General features: G+C 48.8%; 1 protein-coding gene across 1 annotated transcript in view; it reads right to left on the bottom strand.

Moving 5' to 3' along the window:
* IGSF21 (immunoglobin superfamily member 21) overlaps nucleotides 1–17,324 on the bottom strand; it is a 182,083-nt gene that overhangs the window by 9,507 nt on the left and 155,252 nt on the right. Inside the window, exons 6-7 of the mRNA XM_060276479.1 lie at nucleotides 15,128–15,599; nucleotides 343–428 (exon numbers count right to left, since the gene is read on the bottom strand). Coding sequence (XP_060132462.1) covers nucleotides 343–428; nucleotides 15,128–15,599 — 558 coding nt within the window. The remainder of the gene's footprint in view (nucleotides 1–342; nucleotides 429–15,127; nucleotides 15,600–17,324) is intronic.

The following is a 17,324-nucleotide window of genomic DNA, read 5'->3' as shown; positions in this document are numbered from 1 at the left end:
AGTGGTTAAAGTGTCGGACTAGGTTCCAGGAGACCAGAGTTCAGATCCCCTCACTGGGCCATGAGACTCACTGGGTGTGACTTTGGGGGCCAGTCACTGCCTCTCAGGCTAGCCTACCTCACAGGGTTCTTGTGGGGATAAAATGGGGAGGAAGAGAAGCATGTACACCACCTTGAGCTCCTTGGAGGAAAAACGTGGACCATAAATGTAAACAAACCAACAAGATTAAAAGGTGAGCTGAATCAAACATCTTCCCCATCCTTAGATATGAACAACCCAAACTCATCTGAACTGTACCAGATGCCAATAACTCTCAGTGACGCCCTTCAGGTTCATACTCACTTGAAAACCTTGCACCAGGATTCGTACTGTGTCTCCTACTCGGGCTCTTGTTGGGGTCATCATGATCTTTGGGCCCTTGGGAGCCACTGTGGGAAAAGAAAACAGGTGGGTACCCCAATCTGTTGCATTTCCAAACATCCCCATCATGAGCACTGCCAACTTTTTAACTAGTCCCAGCTCCTCTGCCTTTTTGACAGAAGCCAGGTCCACAGCAAAGAACAGAGTGTTGTGTTTAGCTCCATCCCACCCAAGAGATGGTTAGAGTGTGGTGCTGACACTAGAGCGTGGTACTGAGACCTGGGTTCAAATCCCACCCAGCTTGGGTAGCCACCCATGCTACCTTGAGATCCTTGGAGGAATGGTGGGATATAAATATAAGGAAGAAAATAAATGAGCTTCATCCACCACTAGCCCAACTCAAAGGAAATCAAATGAAGTTAAAAGACATGTCTTAGGTTTATTCATTTCTATGTGTCTGCTCCGAGTATGACTTAGTTTACCTGCTCTTACCTTACCCGCCCATTTCTATAGCCTCTTAGAATCATAGAATTATGGAGTGGGAAGGGACCCCATGAGTCACCTAGTCCAACCTCTTTCAATGCAGAAATCACGGCTAAAGCATCCTTGACAGATGGCCATCCAACCTCTGCTTAGAAACCTCCAGTAGAACAGGAGCAACAAGGCTCTCTCCCCTGGTTGGTTGGCAACTTCATGCATACATTTCCTGGCTTTTCCTGGCTGAATTTCACACCCCAATCTTTTCCCCACCTTTGACCTCAAAACTCTGAGATCCGAATGCAAATCCAAGAAATCTGAGCAGACACTCAAATCCTCCCTCTCCCACCAACTTGGGCTCCTTGTTCCAGCAGCAGACCTTGGCATCTCAAATTTCACTGATGCCTTGTGTGATGCCAAAATCTGGCACCTTCCCACCAGGATGTAAGAGTGGTGGCACCTGCTGTGACACCCCAGATGTTTGGCGCCCAGTGCGACCACACCAGCCGCGCTCCCCTAGAACCGCCTCTGCTTGTTCATGGCCTGACTTCTTCACAATTTCACAAACTTGCTGACCATTAAAGATGGGAGGCAAAATTCAATATGAAGCAAGGTTGGCAGGAGTTTGCATCTAAAAGGTCTGAGCTGGGGGGCTGTTTGAGAGTTCCCTTCTTCCCCATGGAGGAGAGGATCGCTCCTGGACTAGACCCCCTTGGTCCACCTGGTCCAGCTTTCTGTTTCCCGCATCAGCCAACCAAATGATTCCAGGAAGCACAGAGGCAAGATGGGAAGGTATTGGCCATCCCTTGTCCCTAGCACCTGATAGCCAGAGGTTGACTGCCCCTGCACATGGAGGTTCTATCCATATTATGACTAACAAGGTTTGGTCAGCTTTTACTAGAGACTGGGCATTGAGGGTGGCATACTCTGCCCTCTGGAACTCCCTCCAGCAGGGCTCTTTGCATGTTCTTATGCTTCTCTCATGTCACTGCACACACACACACTTTTTGTAAATGAAAATTCCCCCATATGTAACAATACCTCACAGGAGACCTGCTATGGCCCCACTATCTTTTGGGTTCCCCTTTTCTGCACCTTTCCTAGCTCTACAAAATCCTTTTCGAAGTGTGGGGACTAGGACTGTTCACAGTCATTCCAATTCCTGTTGCACCATGGGATGGGCCATTTTATCTTCAATACCTTTCCTAACAACCTTCTGCACAGAATTCGCAAGCATCATCCCGCTAACCTCCCTTCTGAACAAATCAGAATATAATTTGCATCGGTTGTCCTTAACAAGCTGCTGGCTATGTGGGGGTCACATATCTAGGAGGCAGAAAAACTGCCCCGAGTTGTGTCTTTTTGCGGAGATTAAGCGATGAAGCTGCATGAGTAAATGAGATTCGCCGGGCACTCCACTCTCTTCAAAGGATGTGTGGAGATGTGCTGGAATTGGTAAGGGTCAAAGCTGATTGGATGAAACAAGGAAGGTTACCTTGGCAACGAAAGATCTAAATTCCCTTGGCTTACACTAAGACTGGGGCGACTCCCCCCCCCCAAGGGGGACATGTGGAAAGTGTTCTAGGGGGTTTCTACATTTTCTGCATTTGGAGAGGCATCAGTTGTGTTCTTTGTGCCACAGTAGGAAGGAGCTGCCAATCCCAGGCTGGCCTAGTCTTTCTCATCAGTTTGACACCTGTCAGTCGGCATTTCCCCATCTTATATTCAGTCTTCCATGTTTCCACATGAGTGAGTGGTGATGTGACAGAAATTTATAAAATTATGCGAGGCACGAGACAGTGGCGAGAGAGACAGTGTGGTGTAGTGGTTAGAGTGCCGCACTAAGACCTGGAAAGGAGTTTGAATCCTCACTCATTCATGAAGCACACTGGGGTGGGTGGGGGCAGTAACTGTCTCTCAGCCTAACCTCCCTCGCAAGGTTGCTGTGGGGATTGAATGAGGAAGAGAGAGAGAGAGCCATACACACTACCTTCTGGGAGAAACAGGTGGGTTATAAATGCAATCAATGCAATCAATAAATGTTTTCCTTCCTCTCTCATAACATTAGAACTCATGGACTTCCAATGAAGCTGAATCTGTGAAGATTTAGGACAGATAAAAGGAAGGACGTAACATTTAAGAACATAAGAAGACTCTGCTGTATCAGGGATGGGCTTTGGCCTTTCAGACAAAATTTGACGCCCTCTGCCTCTCGCTCCCTCTGTTCTGCTCAATCCTCTATGTCAGGCATATCCAACTCCCAAGAGACTGCAATACTCACAGTATAAAAAGACCGGCTGTGATCTACCCATTGTGATTGTCAGGAGTTGTTGAGCTTTTTAAAGGGGAGACTTGACCAAAGTTGTTGAGCTTTTTATGGGGTGGGTGGGTTGGTCATAGTTCTACTTCATAGTTGTGATGCCCCGCGGCACCCCCTAGGCTCAGTGCCCCATATGTCCTAAATCTGACTCTGGCTGGATCTAGCCGAGTATCCTGTTCTCTCAACCAAATGCCTCTCCTGGGAAACCCACAAGCAGGATCTGAGTGCAAGAGCCCTTTTTCCTCTTGCAGTTTCCAGCAACTGGTGTTAGGAAGCATTTGATGGCCAGCTGTCATGGGTTAGCTGAAATTCCTGTGCTGCAGGGGGTTGGGCTAGATGACCCACGGGATCCCTTTCGGTTCTACAATTCTAATGATGCCCCCAACTGCGCAGCCAGAGCACAGGCATCCTGGCTGGTCGCCATTGATAGCTTCCTCTTCCTCTGTGAATTTCAGGAATCCTCTTTCGAAGCCATCTAGGTTCTTAGAGAAAACAGCAAAGCATGGTTCTATCTGGGATGGGGATGTGGCAAATTTCAGATGGTGGTAGCAGGTCACAAAGGATGTAACCCTGCCCTTCCCTTCAGCTCACGAAGAACCAGAGTAAGAGCAGCCTGCTTGCATCTTCCCCCTCCCCTAATCCGTTTTCACACCCTGTTCCTCAGTACCAAACCAAGTCACTTAAATTAACAAGCAGGAAATAAAACAGAAAGGTTTCTTTGCACAGCCTGAATCCACCAAGGCAACAAAAACTCTCCACTCACATCCAGGGCCTGGGGTATTCCTTCCCCACTGCCATTTCAAGGAGAGTCAACCATTTTTTTACAACTATTAATAAACACCACTATGGGGTCACGAAGAGCCGGACACGACTAAATGACTAAACAACAACAAATGGCAGTTATGCCTCTTAATAAAGGAGGTGATCAAATTTCATGCTTTGATGGAAGAGGAATGGAGGGCCTTTCTCAGCCAGCCTTTCTCAACCTTGAACTACAACTCCCATCATCCCTAGCTAGCAGGATCAGTGGTCAGGGATGATGGGAGTTGTAGCCCAACAACATCTGGGGACCCAAGATGTTGAAAAAGGCTGCTCTAGTCATTCTGCAGTGCTGGGCAGTGACAATGAGTGGGTGGAGCACAGCAGGTTGGCCCAGAACTCCCAAGCAATAGGTGAGGGGGTCAACATGTGTCTATCAGCTGTTTCAGCATGAGGGCTCTTTGGTTGTTGGCAATCCATCTGTCTCAAGAGACAACGGAAGAGTGTGCCTTTGATTGTGCTCAATTACATCCATCCTTGTGGGCTTCCAATTGGGTGACCACCATAGCTGCCAAGTCTCCCGTTTTCCCCGGGAAATCCCTGTTTTTCCAGCTGTTCCTAGCTGAAAAAAATTGGGTTTTTTGTTTTTCCCCGGTTTATTCTGGCGCGGCGGCCATTTTGGAACTGGGCAGAGCATGCTCAGAAGCGACTTTTGATGCTGCTCTGCCCAGTTCCAAAATGGCTGCAGTGCGACTTCTGGCGCGGCGTCCATTTTGGAACTGGGCAAAGCAGCATCAAAAGTCACTTCTGAGCATGCTCCGCCCAGTCCCAAAATGGCGGCAGCGCTACTTCCGGTCTGCTATTTCCGGCCCGGTCCCTTATTTCTCTGACAGCAACTTGGCAGGTATGGTGACCACTGTGAGAACAGGATGCTGGACCAGATGGGGACTGATCCAGCCTGGCCTGTTCCAGCAGCCAGGCTCTTCTGAAGTTCCTTAGATCCTGAAGTTCTAATTTAGATTCGAAGTTCTTCCTTAGATCCTACAGGAAGCTTCCTGACCGTCCGTGGGAATTCTTCACTCCTTGCAGTGAGGATTGTTTCACAAAAAGATACCCACAACCCCTCTGAATATCTGTTGCAGGGAATCACAAGTGGAGAGAGACGTGTTGCACTCGGGTCAACATTTGTAGGCATCTGGTTGGTTAGATGGGCCACTCGCTTGACCCAACAGGGCTCTTCTGATGTTCATAGCTAAACTATGGAACTCACTCCCACAAGAAGTCATGATGGCCGCCAACTTGGAGGGATTTTTTTTAAAAAAAGGTTGGACAAATTCCTGGAGGGAAAGGCCACCCATGGCTACTAGCCATGATTACTATCTTCTACCTCCACTGTTGGAGGCTGTATGCCTCTGAACACCAGTTGCTGGAAATCACAAGCAGGAAGAGCATTGCTGTTGCTTGCAGGCTTCCCTTTGGGGTATCTAACGGGGCACTGTTGCAATAGTTGTGCTTCTTCTGGATCCCCCATTTTTAATACAAATGGGGGTGGGGAGAGAATTATCACAGATCTTTTCTGTGTTAAAAATAGTAGCATCTCTGCAGCCCAGTACCCCAAATGCCTTCAAGCATGCAGAGGCTGCCTCGAGATCAAACCATTTCCCTGTCAATTATTCACTCCTTCCTCTATTATTTACCAATGCCACTAAGCCCCGTCTGCCTTCCTTGCTGGTTAGCATTGCCCCAGGCTGACAGGGCAGTGCTAGATAGTCAGGGACATTGGCAGTGGGCCAGAGCCTCTGTATAGCCTTCCCAGCAAGAAAATCTTCTTTGCAAGGGGTAAATAATTCCCCAGAAGTCCAGGAAACTTTTCCTGAGATGAGACAAAGAAGAAGAGCCAATGGCCCACTTCGCCAGCATCATCTTCTCAGAGGGGCCAGCCAGATGCTTCAACGCGAAGCCTGAATGCACAACATGAAGATTAGCCCTTTCCTACTCAGCGTGGACAATATTGAGCCAGATCAGGGGTCAGAAAACTTTTTCAGCAGGGAGCCAGTCCACTGTCCCTCAGACCTTGTGGGGGGCCGGACTATATTTTGAAAAAACAAAAAAATGAACCAATTCCTATGCCCCACAAATAACCCAGAGATGTATTTTAAATAAAAGTACACATTCTACTCATGTAAAAACACCAGGCAGGGCCCACAAATAACCCAGAGATGCATTTTAAATAAAAGCACACATTCTACTCATGTAAAAACATGCTGATTCCCGGAACGTCTGCAGGCCGGATTTAGAAGGCGATTGGGCTGGATCCGGCCCCCAGGCCTTAGTTTGCCTACCCATGAGCTAGATGGAGCAATGCCCTGACTGTGTATAAGGCAGCTCACTTTCCTCCTATTTAAACCAGTCCATTGTCAGAAGCATGAGGACTAGAATCTTGTTTTGTTTTTAGTGGGAGACAGGAGCTCTGTGGTCAGAGCACCTGCTCTGTAGGCAGAAGTCTGTGGGTTCAATCAAAGCAGAAGGTTACTTCTTAGCATTCCTGCATTGAACACCTGCACCTCCTGGGAACTCTCCAAGGTCCTGAAGAGTCGGACCCTACTGTCTGGGACCTTGCCACACTGCTGGATGGATCCTTGTGTCAGTTCAAAGATAAAGGACCAGGACCCCTGGGCGGTTACATCCAATCAAATTTGACGATGGGGTGTGGCACTCATCTGCCCTCTCAGGGCGATCGAGCAGGCGTTTGTCCACAGACAGCTTTTCCAGGCCATGTGGCCAGCAGGACAAAAACACTTCTGGTGCATGGGAGACCATGATGGAAACCAGAGCATTTACTTTCCCGTCGCAGCCGTACCTATTTATCTACTTGCACAAGTATGCATTCAAACTGCTGGGTTGGCAGGAGCTGGGACAGTAACGGGAGCTCACCTTATTGAGTGGACTTGAACTGCTGACCTCAGCAAGCCCAAGAGACTCAGTGGTTTAGACCACAGCGTCACCCACAACCCCCAGTTCAATGTAGACCAGGGGTCAGCAAACATTTCAGCAGGGGGCCGGTCCACTGTCCCTCAGACTATATGTTGCCATGATTATGACCCACATTTTTGACAAAACCCCTTATTAGGACCAACTCCAATGTTGCCCAAATGTGTTTTTTTTTGGGGGGGTGTTCCCTCATACACCCACACCGCATCCTTTGCATTTTATGCATTGACAGTTATTATTTCTCTCGTATGGCGGGGTGGGGGGCTGAGGTAAGTGCGCCATTCCTGTCAGCCCTGAAGAGTGTGTGCGCATGTGTGGGTGACGGGAAAAGCTGTTGGCCTCGCTAAGTCAGGCCAGTGCTGCTCAAGAACAAAACGTTCTTTTCCCCGCATGAGGGAAGACGAGGCAACGGCTATTTACCTTTCCATGGCTCACACCATGTAGTTAACAAGCGGCCTCCCCAGCAGAGCGCCGAAGTATTTTGGAGTGCAGCCGCCTAGGCGCTCCCTGCTTCCTCCGGTGGGGAGCACCGCCGCCACAGACACCGGCGGGCGTCACTCCCGAGGCGCCTCTGAGCCCCTGCCACCGCAACTGCCCTTCCTGAGGTCAGTCGCTGGCAGCTCCATGGTAGAAATCTGAACTGTGGCTCCCCCACCCCAGAAGAAAATATTGCTGAGCGCACACGACGGACGGAGAAGGGGCTTGTCTCGAGCAGCTGCCCACCTCACTTTTGACCCCCAAGCCTGGCTGAATGGCAAAAACCACCATGTGTGCGCACTATGCCAGCTGCCTGGATTCCCGGACCGTCCGCAGGCTGGATCTAGAAGGCAATTGGGCCTGATACGGCCTGTGGGCCATAGTTTGTCGACCCATGGTGAAACACCAAGACAGCTGACTCGACAATCACTTGCTCTACTCTTGTCACAGACACAGACTCTAAGATGGGGGTGGGAGGAGGAGCATCTTTCAAATGCCTCTGCACTGAGCACAGGATCTCCTTGCCCCGAGTCCCATTATCCTGGAAGTGTAAGATTTATGTCTCTCTCAGCCAAAGGCAGCTTCTCCACTGGGGATTAACATAAAAGGTATTTTGTCTTTAATATGTAAATGTCGGGTTTGACAGGAGGAGAGGAGCTCTCACAAAGACAAGGCTCAATGGAATGTTTGATCAGGACACTCTCCCCAGGATTAGCTCCTTACAGAACATCGGCTAATCTTCCTCCTCTAGCCGAGGAGGGGAGGGGAGGGGACAGCAAGCGGAGCTGGATCAAGTAAAATTGGGAAGGGTTAATGACTTCTCTGAAGTGATTAAGGGTCCACCCTCTCTCTTTTGATGATGGGTTTCTCCTGCTAAGGTCTGTGGATCAGGCCCCTAAGGCTGACTGATCAACAATGGATGATGTAAGAAAGTAAGAAGAGCCCTGATGGATCAGGGCACTGATCCATCTACTCATAGAAGCATAGAATTGCAGAGTTGGAAGGAACCCCAAGGGTCATCTAGTCCAACCCCCTGCAATGCAGGAATCTCAGCTAAAGCACCTATGACAGATGGCCATGCAACCTCTGCTTAAAAACCTCCAAGGAAGGAGAGTCCACAACCTCCTGAGGGAATCTGTTCCCCTGTCAAACAGCTCTTACTGTCAGAAAGTTCTTGCTGATGTTTTGAAGCCGTTGGTTCGAATCCTACCCTCCAGAGCAGGAGAAAAGAAGATTGCTCCATCTTCCATGTAATAGCCCTTGAGATATGTGAAGATAGCTCTCAGATCTCCTCTCAGTTCCCTCTTTTCCAGGCTAAACATACCCATCTCCTTCAACCATTCCTCATAAGGCTTGGCTTCTATACCCCTGGATCATCTTGCCTGCCCACTTCTGCACACGCTCCGGCTTGTCAACATCCTGTTCACACATTGGCCAACCAGATGCCAGTTGCTGTAACATATGGGATGGGATGCCATCCCATGAAATGTTTCTGTGCTACTGATCCAGCAGGGAAAGAATGGGTCTGGATCTGGAAGGAAGGTGGTCCACAAGCTAAAACTGACCCACATGCCTCAAACCTTGGCAAGGGAGATAGATGGGTTTTCCACAGCAAGCAAGCCACCACTTGCAGAAGATTCAACTAAGTTGTGGCATACATGGAATGAGGTTTGCTTGCACAACACAAAATCTGCTCTGGAGGGATGGAGGGACCCCTAGAAACAGGTTGGGGTGTGTGGGGGGGGAGGAGAGGGGTGAATGTCCCATTGTGCAAGTGGACTTAATTCCTTGTGTGGATATCCCCCTTGGTGCTACATTGCATTCCACTGCATGAAGGTCTTTCTTTTATCTGCCCTGTTTCTTCCAACATTCAGCTTCACCGAATGTCCACAAGTTCTTGTGTTATGAGAGAAGGAGAATTTCCCTCAATCCACTTTCTCCAGGCCATTCAGCATTTCATGTAGAGTACAGTGGTATCTCGGTTTACAAACACAATTGGTTCCGGAAGTCTGTACTTAACCTGAAGCGAACTTTCCCATTGAAAGTAATGGAAAGTGGATTAATCTGTTCCAGATGGGTCCGTGGAGTACTCAACCTGAAGCGTACTTAACCCAACGTATGAGTGTAATTGGCTCCGGAAGTCCGTACTTAACCTGAAGTGTACTTAATCTGAAGCAAACTTTCCCATTGAAAGTAATGGAAAGTGGATTAATCCGTTCCAGACAGGTCCGCGGAGTACTTTAACTGAAAATACTCAAACCGAGGCGAACGTAAACCGAGGTATGACTGTACTTCCATCATGTCACCTCTTTCTCACCATTTCCCTAAGATAAAAAGTCCAGAACGCTGCAATCTTTCTTCATAGGGGAGTCACCCCCCCCCCACCGCCTTGATTAATTTGGTTGCCCTTTTCTGAGCCTTTTCCAACTCAACGGCATCCCTCTTGAGGTCAGGCATCCAGAGCTGCACACATATTCCAAATGTGGTCACACCATAGATTTGTATAATGGCATTATGACACTGGCAGGCTCCCTTTCAGCTAGGATATCAATGCTTTTCTCAGAAGTGGTTGTGAGATTCTTTGCGATGAAGGAATGGCAGCCCGATCCTTATCTGACTTTCATCCGTGCTCCCTCTCTGAACTCCTTCAACAACCAGGAGTTCCAAGTGTGATACAGTTTCTCAGCCTGGAGCACATTCTGAAGAGATGTACATAGATATATGCCAGGCAAGACGCCCTCCTATCAGATCTAAGGTCGTCAGCTAGGAGAGCCATGCTCATATGATCATATTGAAGTTTCCTTGTGCTGAGTAGGACCACGGGTCCCTCTAGCTCTGAATTATCTACACTGAGTGTCAGCAGCTCTCTCAGAATTTCGGGCAGAGGTCCTCCCAGGATGGCTTAAATAGGAGCAAATTAAGCTGGCTTATACCTAGAGCTGGACCATAAAGAAGGCTGATCACCGAAGAATTGATGCTTTTGAATTGTGGTGCTGGAGGAGACTCTTGAGAGTCCCATGGACTGCAAGAAGATCAAACCTATCCATTCTTAAGGAAATCAGCCCTGAGTGCTCCCTGGAAGGACAGATCGTGAAGCTGAGGCTCCAATACTTTGGCTACCTCATGAGAAGAGAAGAATCCTTGGAAAAGACCCTGATGTTGGGAAAGATTGAGGGCACTAGGAGAAGGGGACGTCAGAGGACAAGATGGTTGGACAGTGTTCTCGAAGCTACGAACATGAGTTTGACCAAACTGCGGGAGGCGGTGCAGGACAGGAGTGCCTGGCGTGCTATGGTCCATGGGGTCACGAAGAGTTGGACACGACTAAACGACTAAACAACAACAAATACCTAGTCAGAGCTGTGGTCCATCACTCGCTCCGTAGATGGCAAAGTTGTAATGGCGGTACCTAGGGGCAGTAAAGGAGAGTGGTGGCTTAGTTTGAAGATGGAGATGTGTGTAATTTCTGTGGGTAATTCTACTTCTGGGCGACTCTTCATCTCATGGAATTGTAGGGTAGGGTTGGGAAGAGACCTCTAAAGTCATCTAGCCCAACCCCCTGTGATGCAGGAGTCACAGCTAATCACCACCCCCAGAGCCACCAGGTTGAAGGGTGAATTACCAGACGTACATACACCTTCCGAGCAGAGCTAAGCCACTCGATGAAACGGAGGAAGGAGAAAATTCCCCCTGGTGTTCCTTCAGCACGGCTTGCAGGTCCACCAAGGCTCGTTAGCTCAAATCTTGCTCACTAATGATGGGCAAGAACAAAGGAGGTGGAGAGCGAAGGTCTGTGCTCACACTCTAGATAACTGCCTTCTTTTTTAATGAGAAGGAAAGAGAGAACGAAGGAACGAAATGTGTAGGATGGAAGGGAGGAGGGGACCATCATTTATGCCCGACAAGAGATCTCAGCTGGATGAGGCAATCTCAGATGGCTGATAATGGTCTGAAGAGCCCATTAGACCTAAGGAAAGTACAAGCAGGTGGAGCTGCAGGGTGGTGGAGGAAGGCAGGCAATTTCATTAATTTAAAAGGAACAGATCCAGGATTGTACGCTTGGAAGGACCCTTTTTTGAGAGAGAGAGCCTTCCTGGTGCCACACCAATTTGCTTCCCTTGGAAATACGCTCATTCTCAACGAGAGTTGGGCCAATAATTTTGGCCTGTGTGTGAGGTGGGAGGGGGAATTCGTGTGAAATTTCACAGTGGGGATGTGCGCTGGCGCTTATCTTAATAAAATTTCCTCATACCTCATTGAAAAGGATGTTATAAGAACAAAAGGAGAACCTGTTAGATCAGGCCAACGGCCTACCTAAACTGGAATCCTGTTATCACAGTGGGTACCCAGATTCCCCAAAGGGAAGCCTACACACAGGGCCTGAGTCCAACAGCAGCTCTCTCCTTTTGCGATCCCCAGCGACTTAAATGAAAAGAGATCCAGCACCGAGGGCCTTCTGGCGGTTCCCTCACTGCGAGAGGCAAAGCTACAGGGAACTAGGCAGAGGGCCTTCTCAGTAGTGGCACCCGCCCTGTGGATCACCCTCCCATCAGAGGTCAGAGAGATAAACAACGACCTGACATTTAGAAAATACCTAAAGGCAGCCCTGTATTTTAATGTGTGTTGGAAGCCGCCCAGAGTGGCGGAGGGAACCCGGCCAGATGGGTATAAATAATATATTATTATTATTATTATTATTATTATTATTATTATTATTAAAGGCCTCTGATCCTGGAAGCAATATACATCCATCATTACTGGTAGCCGTTGATAGCCTTATGCTCCATGAATCAGTCTAATACCTTTAAAAAGTCGGCCATAAGGTTACATTCCCTCTGAAGGGGCAGGTATGTAGCTTGGGGGGTGGGGGGCGGTCCTTCTGGATCCATTGCTGTAACTTGAAGCTCAGGTGGCCTCAGTGGTGCAGAGTCCCTTCCATCAGCTTTGGCTGGTGGCCCAACATGCGAGGATAGCCAACTTCTGTTGCCTATGCTCTGGTAACCTCTAGGTTAGAAAACTGCAACACATTATACCAGGCATAGGCAAACTCGACCCTCCAGATGTTTTGGGACTACAGCTCCCATCATCGCTGACCACTGGTCCTGTTAGCTAGGGATGATGGGAGTTGTAGTCCCAAAACATCTAGAGGGCTGAGTTTGCCTATGTCTGCATTATACACAGGGCTGCCTCTGGAGGTGGTTTGGAAACTTCAGCTGGTGCATAATTTTATCAGCCAGGTTGCTCACTGGCGTAAGATGGTTTCAGCATATAATGCACAGGCTACCAATTAGTTTTTGGTCCCAATTCAAAGTGCCTTAAATGGTCCAGGATCACCGTGCCTCAAGGGCCACCTCTCCCCAAATGAACCAATCTGGACCCTGCAATCATCTTTATTTGCTCCTTCCACGAGAGCAAACATGAGAATAGGCCTTTTCTTTGATGGATCCCCATTTGTGGAATGTTCTCCCCAGGGCGCCAGGTGAAAATGTTCCTCTTCACCCAGGTTTGGGGCTCATTCAACTTTCTATGGCATTATCTCTCTCTCTCTGTGTGTGGAGCATTATTGTTTTGTCTGTTGTTATGTTATATAAGGGACGCAAGTAGTGCTGTGGTCTAAACCATCAAGCCTCTTGGGCTTGCTGATCAGAAGCTTGGTGGTTCAAATCCCCACAATGAAGGGAGCTCCCTTTGCTTTGTCCCAGCTCTTGCCAACCTAGCAGTTTGAAAGCACACTAGTGCAAGTAGATAAATAGGTACTGCTGCGTCGGAAAGGTAAATGACGTTTCCGTGCATTCTGGCTTCTGTCATGGTGTTATGTTGCACCAGTAGCAGTTTAGTCATGCTGGCCACATGACCCAGAAAGCTCTCTGTGGACAAACACTGGCTCCCTCAGCCTGAAAGTGAGATGGGTGCCGCACCCCATAATCGCCTTTGACTGGACTTAACCGTCTGGGGTTAAGTACTAAGAAATAGATAATCAGAATAGCTCTGCAGCTGGCAACTGGCTCAGGCCAGTCCTGTATCCTGTTCTTGCAATGACCAACGAGATGCCCCCAATGGGAAACTGAAAAGCAGGACCTGAATGCAAGAACAATCTCTCTTCCTGCCCTTTCCAACAACTGATATTCAGAAGCATTCCTGCCACTGACTGTGGAGACACAGCACAGCCATCATGGCAGGGAGCCATTGATAGCTCTCTCCTCCATGAATCAGTCTTTTAAAGCCATCCAAATTGGTGACCATCATTGCCTCCCATGGGAGCGAGTTCCAAAGTTTAAATAGGCACTCTGCAATTTTTAAAAAATCTCTCCTGAATCTTCTCCCTGCTCTGTTGGAGACAATATGCCTCTGTCATCCAGGCGGTAGGAATCGCAAGTAGGGAGAGTTGTGGTTGGCTTAGGTTCTGCTGGTGGGCATCTGGCTGGGGACTGTCAGAACAAGGTGCAGGACTAGATGGGCCATTGGACTGAACCAGCAGGCTCTTTTTACATTCTTATGTTATATGAGGACATTACATGGAATCATAGAATAGTAGAGATTAGGGTTGCCAATAATGAAAATCGAGAGAAAGTTGTTGAGCATTTTGGAGCTTTCCTGGACATTTTGCCAGTTCAGCAAAAATCCACATGGACGCCATTTTGCTGAGCAATTTCCAGACATGTCCAGGAAAACCCGGACATATGGCAGCCCTACCAGAGTTGGTAGGGACCCTGCCATGCAGGAATCTCAGCTAAAGCATCCATGACCTCTGCTTAAAAGCCTCCAAGGAAGGAGAGTCCATCACCTCCCAAAGGAGACCGTTCAACTGTTGAACAGCTCTTACTGTCAGAATTTTTTTCCTGATGTTTAGCCAGAATCTCCTTTCTTGTAATTTGAAGCCATTGGTTAACTTCTACCTTCCATAGCTGTAGAAAACAAGCTCGTTCCCTCTTCCATGTGTCAGCCCTTGCGGATGCACACCATTACATCCACACATCTGCAAGGAATCCAGAGTTTGCTCATCCCCAACAAATACCTGCCCAACCTCTGCTTGAAAATGTCCAGCAAAGGCCCCGCTTCCCTAGCCTAGGCAATTGATGCCATTTTCAAACCACTGTTGCAACAGATATATTTCTCCATAGGTCCAATCAAAGTCTACCCTCCTGCAAGTGGAGCCCATTAGACCTAGTCCTCAGCGGACCAGCGCAGATCAGAGATGATGGAGAAGAAGAAGAAGAAGAAGAAGAAGAAGAAGAAGAAGAAGAAGAAGAAGAAGAAGAAGAAGAAGAAGAAGAAGAAGAGTAGTTTGGATTTGATATCCTGCTTTATCACTACCCAAAGGAGTCCCAAAGCGGCTAACAATCTCCTTTCCCTTCCTCCCCCACAACAGACACTCTGTGAGGTGGGTGGGGCTGAGAGAATTCAGAGAAGTGTGACTAGCCCAAGGTCACCCAGCAGCTGCATGTGGAGGAGCGGAGACGCGAACCCGGTTCCCCAGATTACGAGTCCACCGCTCTTAACCACTACACCAACACTGGAGCTATGCCATAATCACCTCTAGATCGGTCAATCCACTCCCAAGTGCCTATCCCACATTCATCTCCAGATGCCTCAATTGACTCCCACATGTACATCTCACATCCACCTCCAGGTGGACCGGCCCACTCCCAAGTGCCCATTCCAGGTTCACTTCCCGATGGTTTGACCCACTCCCAGGTGCCCACCCCACTTTCTCCCACCAACCATGGTGGCCAACCATCTTACCTAGCGTCACTTCGGATTGCATGGGCATAGAGAGGGCAGGGTGCTTGACCTCACAACTGAAGAGTGCATCATTGTCTATCTGGGGGTTAAGCGTCCACATGAGCATGGCCCGCACCTCCACGGTGCCATCACTGATGGGGATGTGGGTGTGGTGGAAGTAGTAGATGGGCTCCACATTCTGGATCCACCGAGGAAACTCCCGGCTCACCACAGTCTCTGGGATGACCTCCGTAGCTGGGCTGAACAAAAGTCCCTGGTTTGGGGTGAGGCCTTTCAAGGGGTCCTCCGTGTAGGGCCTCCCACCCCGGTCCTCCACATCCAGGAGGGAGAGCGACTTCTGCATCTTGGTGTCGTCCATGTCTCGGTGGAAGAGGTTCCGGGAGGCCCGGCCGTCTTGCAACCCGGCGGCATTAATGGGGGCTTCTGTGAGGGGCACCACCTCGATCAGCTCCCCGTCTCTCTTGAAGTACACCTGGAGAGGGGAAATTTGGGAAGAGATCGCAGCCAGTTCCTTATCAAGAGCAGAAATACAGGCCACATTCACACCACACCATTAAATCACTTTGAAACAGCCACGGCTTCCCTCAAAGAATCATGGGAGTTGTAGTTTGTTACAGAAGCTGAGAATTTGTCAGGAGACCCCTCCCCGCCCACATTTCTCTCACACAGCCCTGCAGCCCTGTTTCCATTCTGCTGCCGTTGACTTTCCACCAGAGCCTTCCCTATTCATCTCACTGTGGCGAAATTAAATAACTAGTGTATATTGCGCTGTCATGACGTTATTCCACACTGTGAATTCCGGTGCAAAGGAAACACAATAGAAACTGGGAGGGAGGAGCATAATCAATTACGTCTCGTTTACAGATGGAAAGCGACAATAGCAAATACCAATCACATCGGCTGCATCGATTTCTGTTCCAGACATGGGACAAGGAAGTGGATATCAAATTTCCATTCCCGTTTCTGTTTCTGCCAACCTCCCTAAGTCACAGGAGAGGACAATGGACATTTGAGTTTTATTTGAGGCCCCAGAGAGGACCTTCACCCTAGTGGCTCCTAGGCCCAGGAGCCCCTTGCCCCAGCAGAATCCTGTGGCCACCTCCCAGAATGCATTTAGGTACCAGATGCTGCTGGACCCCTGGCATCCCTGAACTGTCCTGGATGGTGCTGATGCTGATGGTAGAGACCCACAGCATCCGTAGGGTGGCATCCACATTAGCTTACCGCGATCTGTGGCTATATGATCACACAGGTGTGCACACAAAGAGGGTGTCAGTCTGCAGAGGTGCATGAGAGAGAGAGTGTTTGTGTAGCTTGGAGGACGGTTTCTCTGCAGACGCAACGGCTGTTAAAATATTTCTGAACGTCTCTCTCTGAAGAGAAGATTGTATTCCTTTATCAAAAGCTCCTTTCAAGCTGCGGATGTCATGGTGGTAATGAAACGGCCGCAGGAATGTTTGCAGATAAGTGTGTGGTTTGTATTTTATTTTTAAGTATACGTTTTTTGAAAAAAGGCTTCCTCTCACCTCTCTCTCCCTTTTAAAAAATTCAGATGCTTCAAACATCGGAATGAATAAGCAGAAATAAGTCTTGGGGTCCTTAGATCCTCAACTCTCTTTCTCTCCCCCCCCCACTTCTCCCACTGCCTCCCCACTTTAAATCTCCTGCGTGTGTTTAAATAAAAGAGAATCCACAAGGGGAGAGATGAGTCTGGGAGGAAAATAAAAAAGGCAGCTGACAAATTCAAGACATCTCCAGAGGGACTGCACAGGAAGATATCATTTCTCAAACTCCTTTAACAGCATGCAAACTGATGCACAGGACAGATCTCGTTCTGCTTCACAACAGCCTGAAAAGGTTGGCCACCTTTGCTTCCCCCATCCACATTTTACAGATCGGAAATGGGAAGCCAAGTCTCACTTCTGAACCCAGGAAGCCGTCTCATACGGAATCACACCATTGGATTAGAAGCAGCTTCTCCAGGGATGTTTGCCAGAAGGTGTCAGGGGCCAAACCAGGGGCCTTCAACGTGCCAAACACAGAATCATAGAGTTGGAAGGGACCCTGATGGTCATCTAGTCCAACCCCCTGCATTGTAGGAATATGCAGCTATTTCATACGGGGATCGAACCTGTAACCTTGGCATTATCAGCACCACGTTCTAAGGAGCTGAGCTATCTAGGCTGACACGTGCCCT

This window comes from Zootoca vivipara, chromosome 6 (genome assembly GCF_963506605.1).
Source record: "Zootoca vivipara chromosome 6, rZooViv1.1, whole genome shotgun sequence".
Lineage (NCBI taxonomy): Eukaryota > Metazoa > Chordata > Lepidosauria > Squamata > Lacertidae > Zootoca > Zootoca vivipara.
The sequence above is the reverse complement of the archived record's forward strand: the minus strand, read 5'-3'. Positions and strand labels throughout refer to the sequence as shown.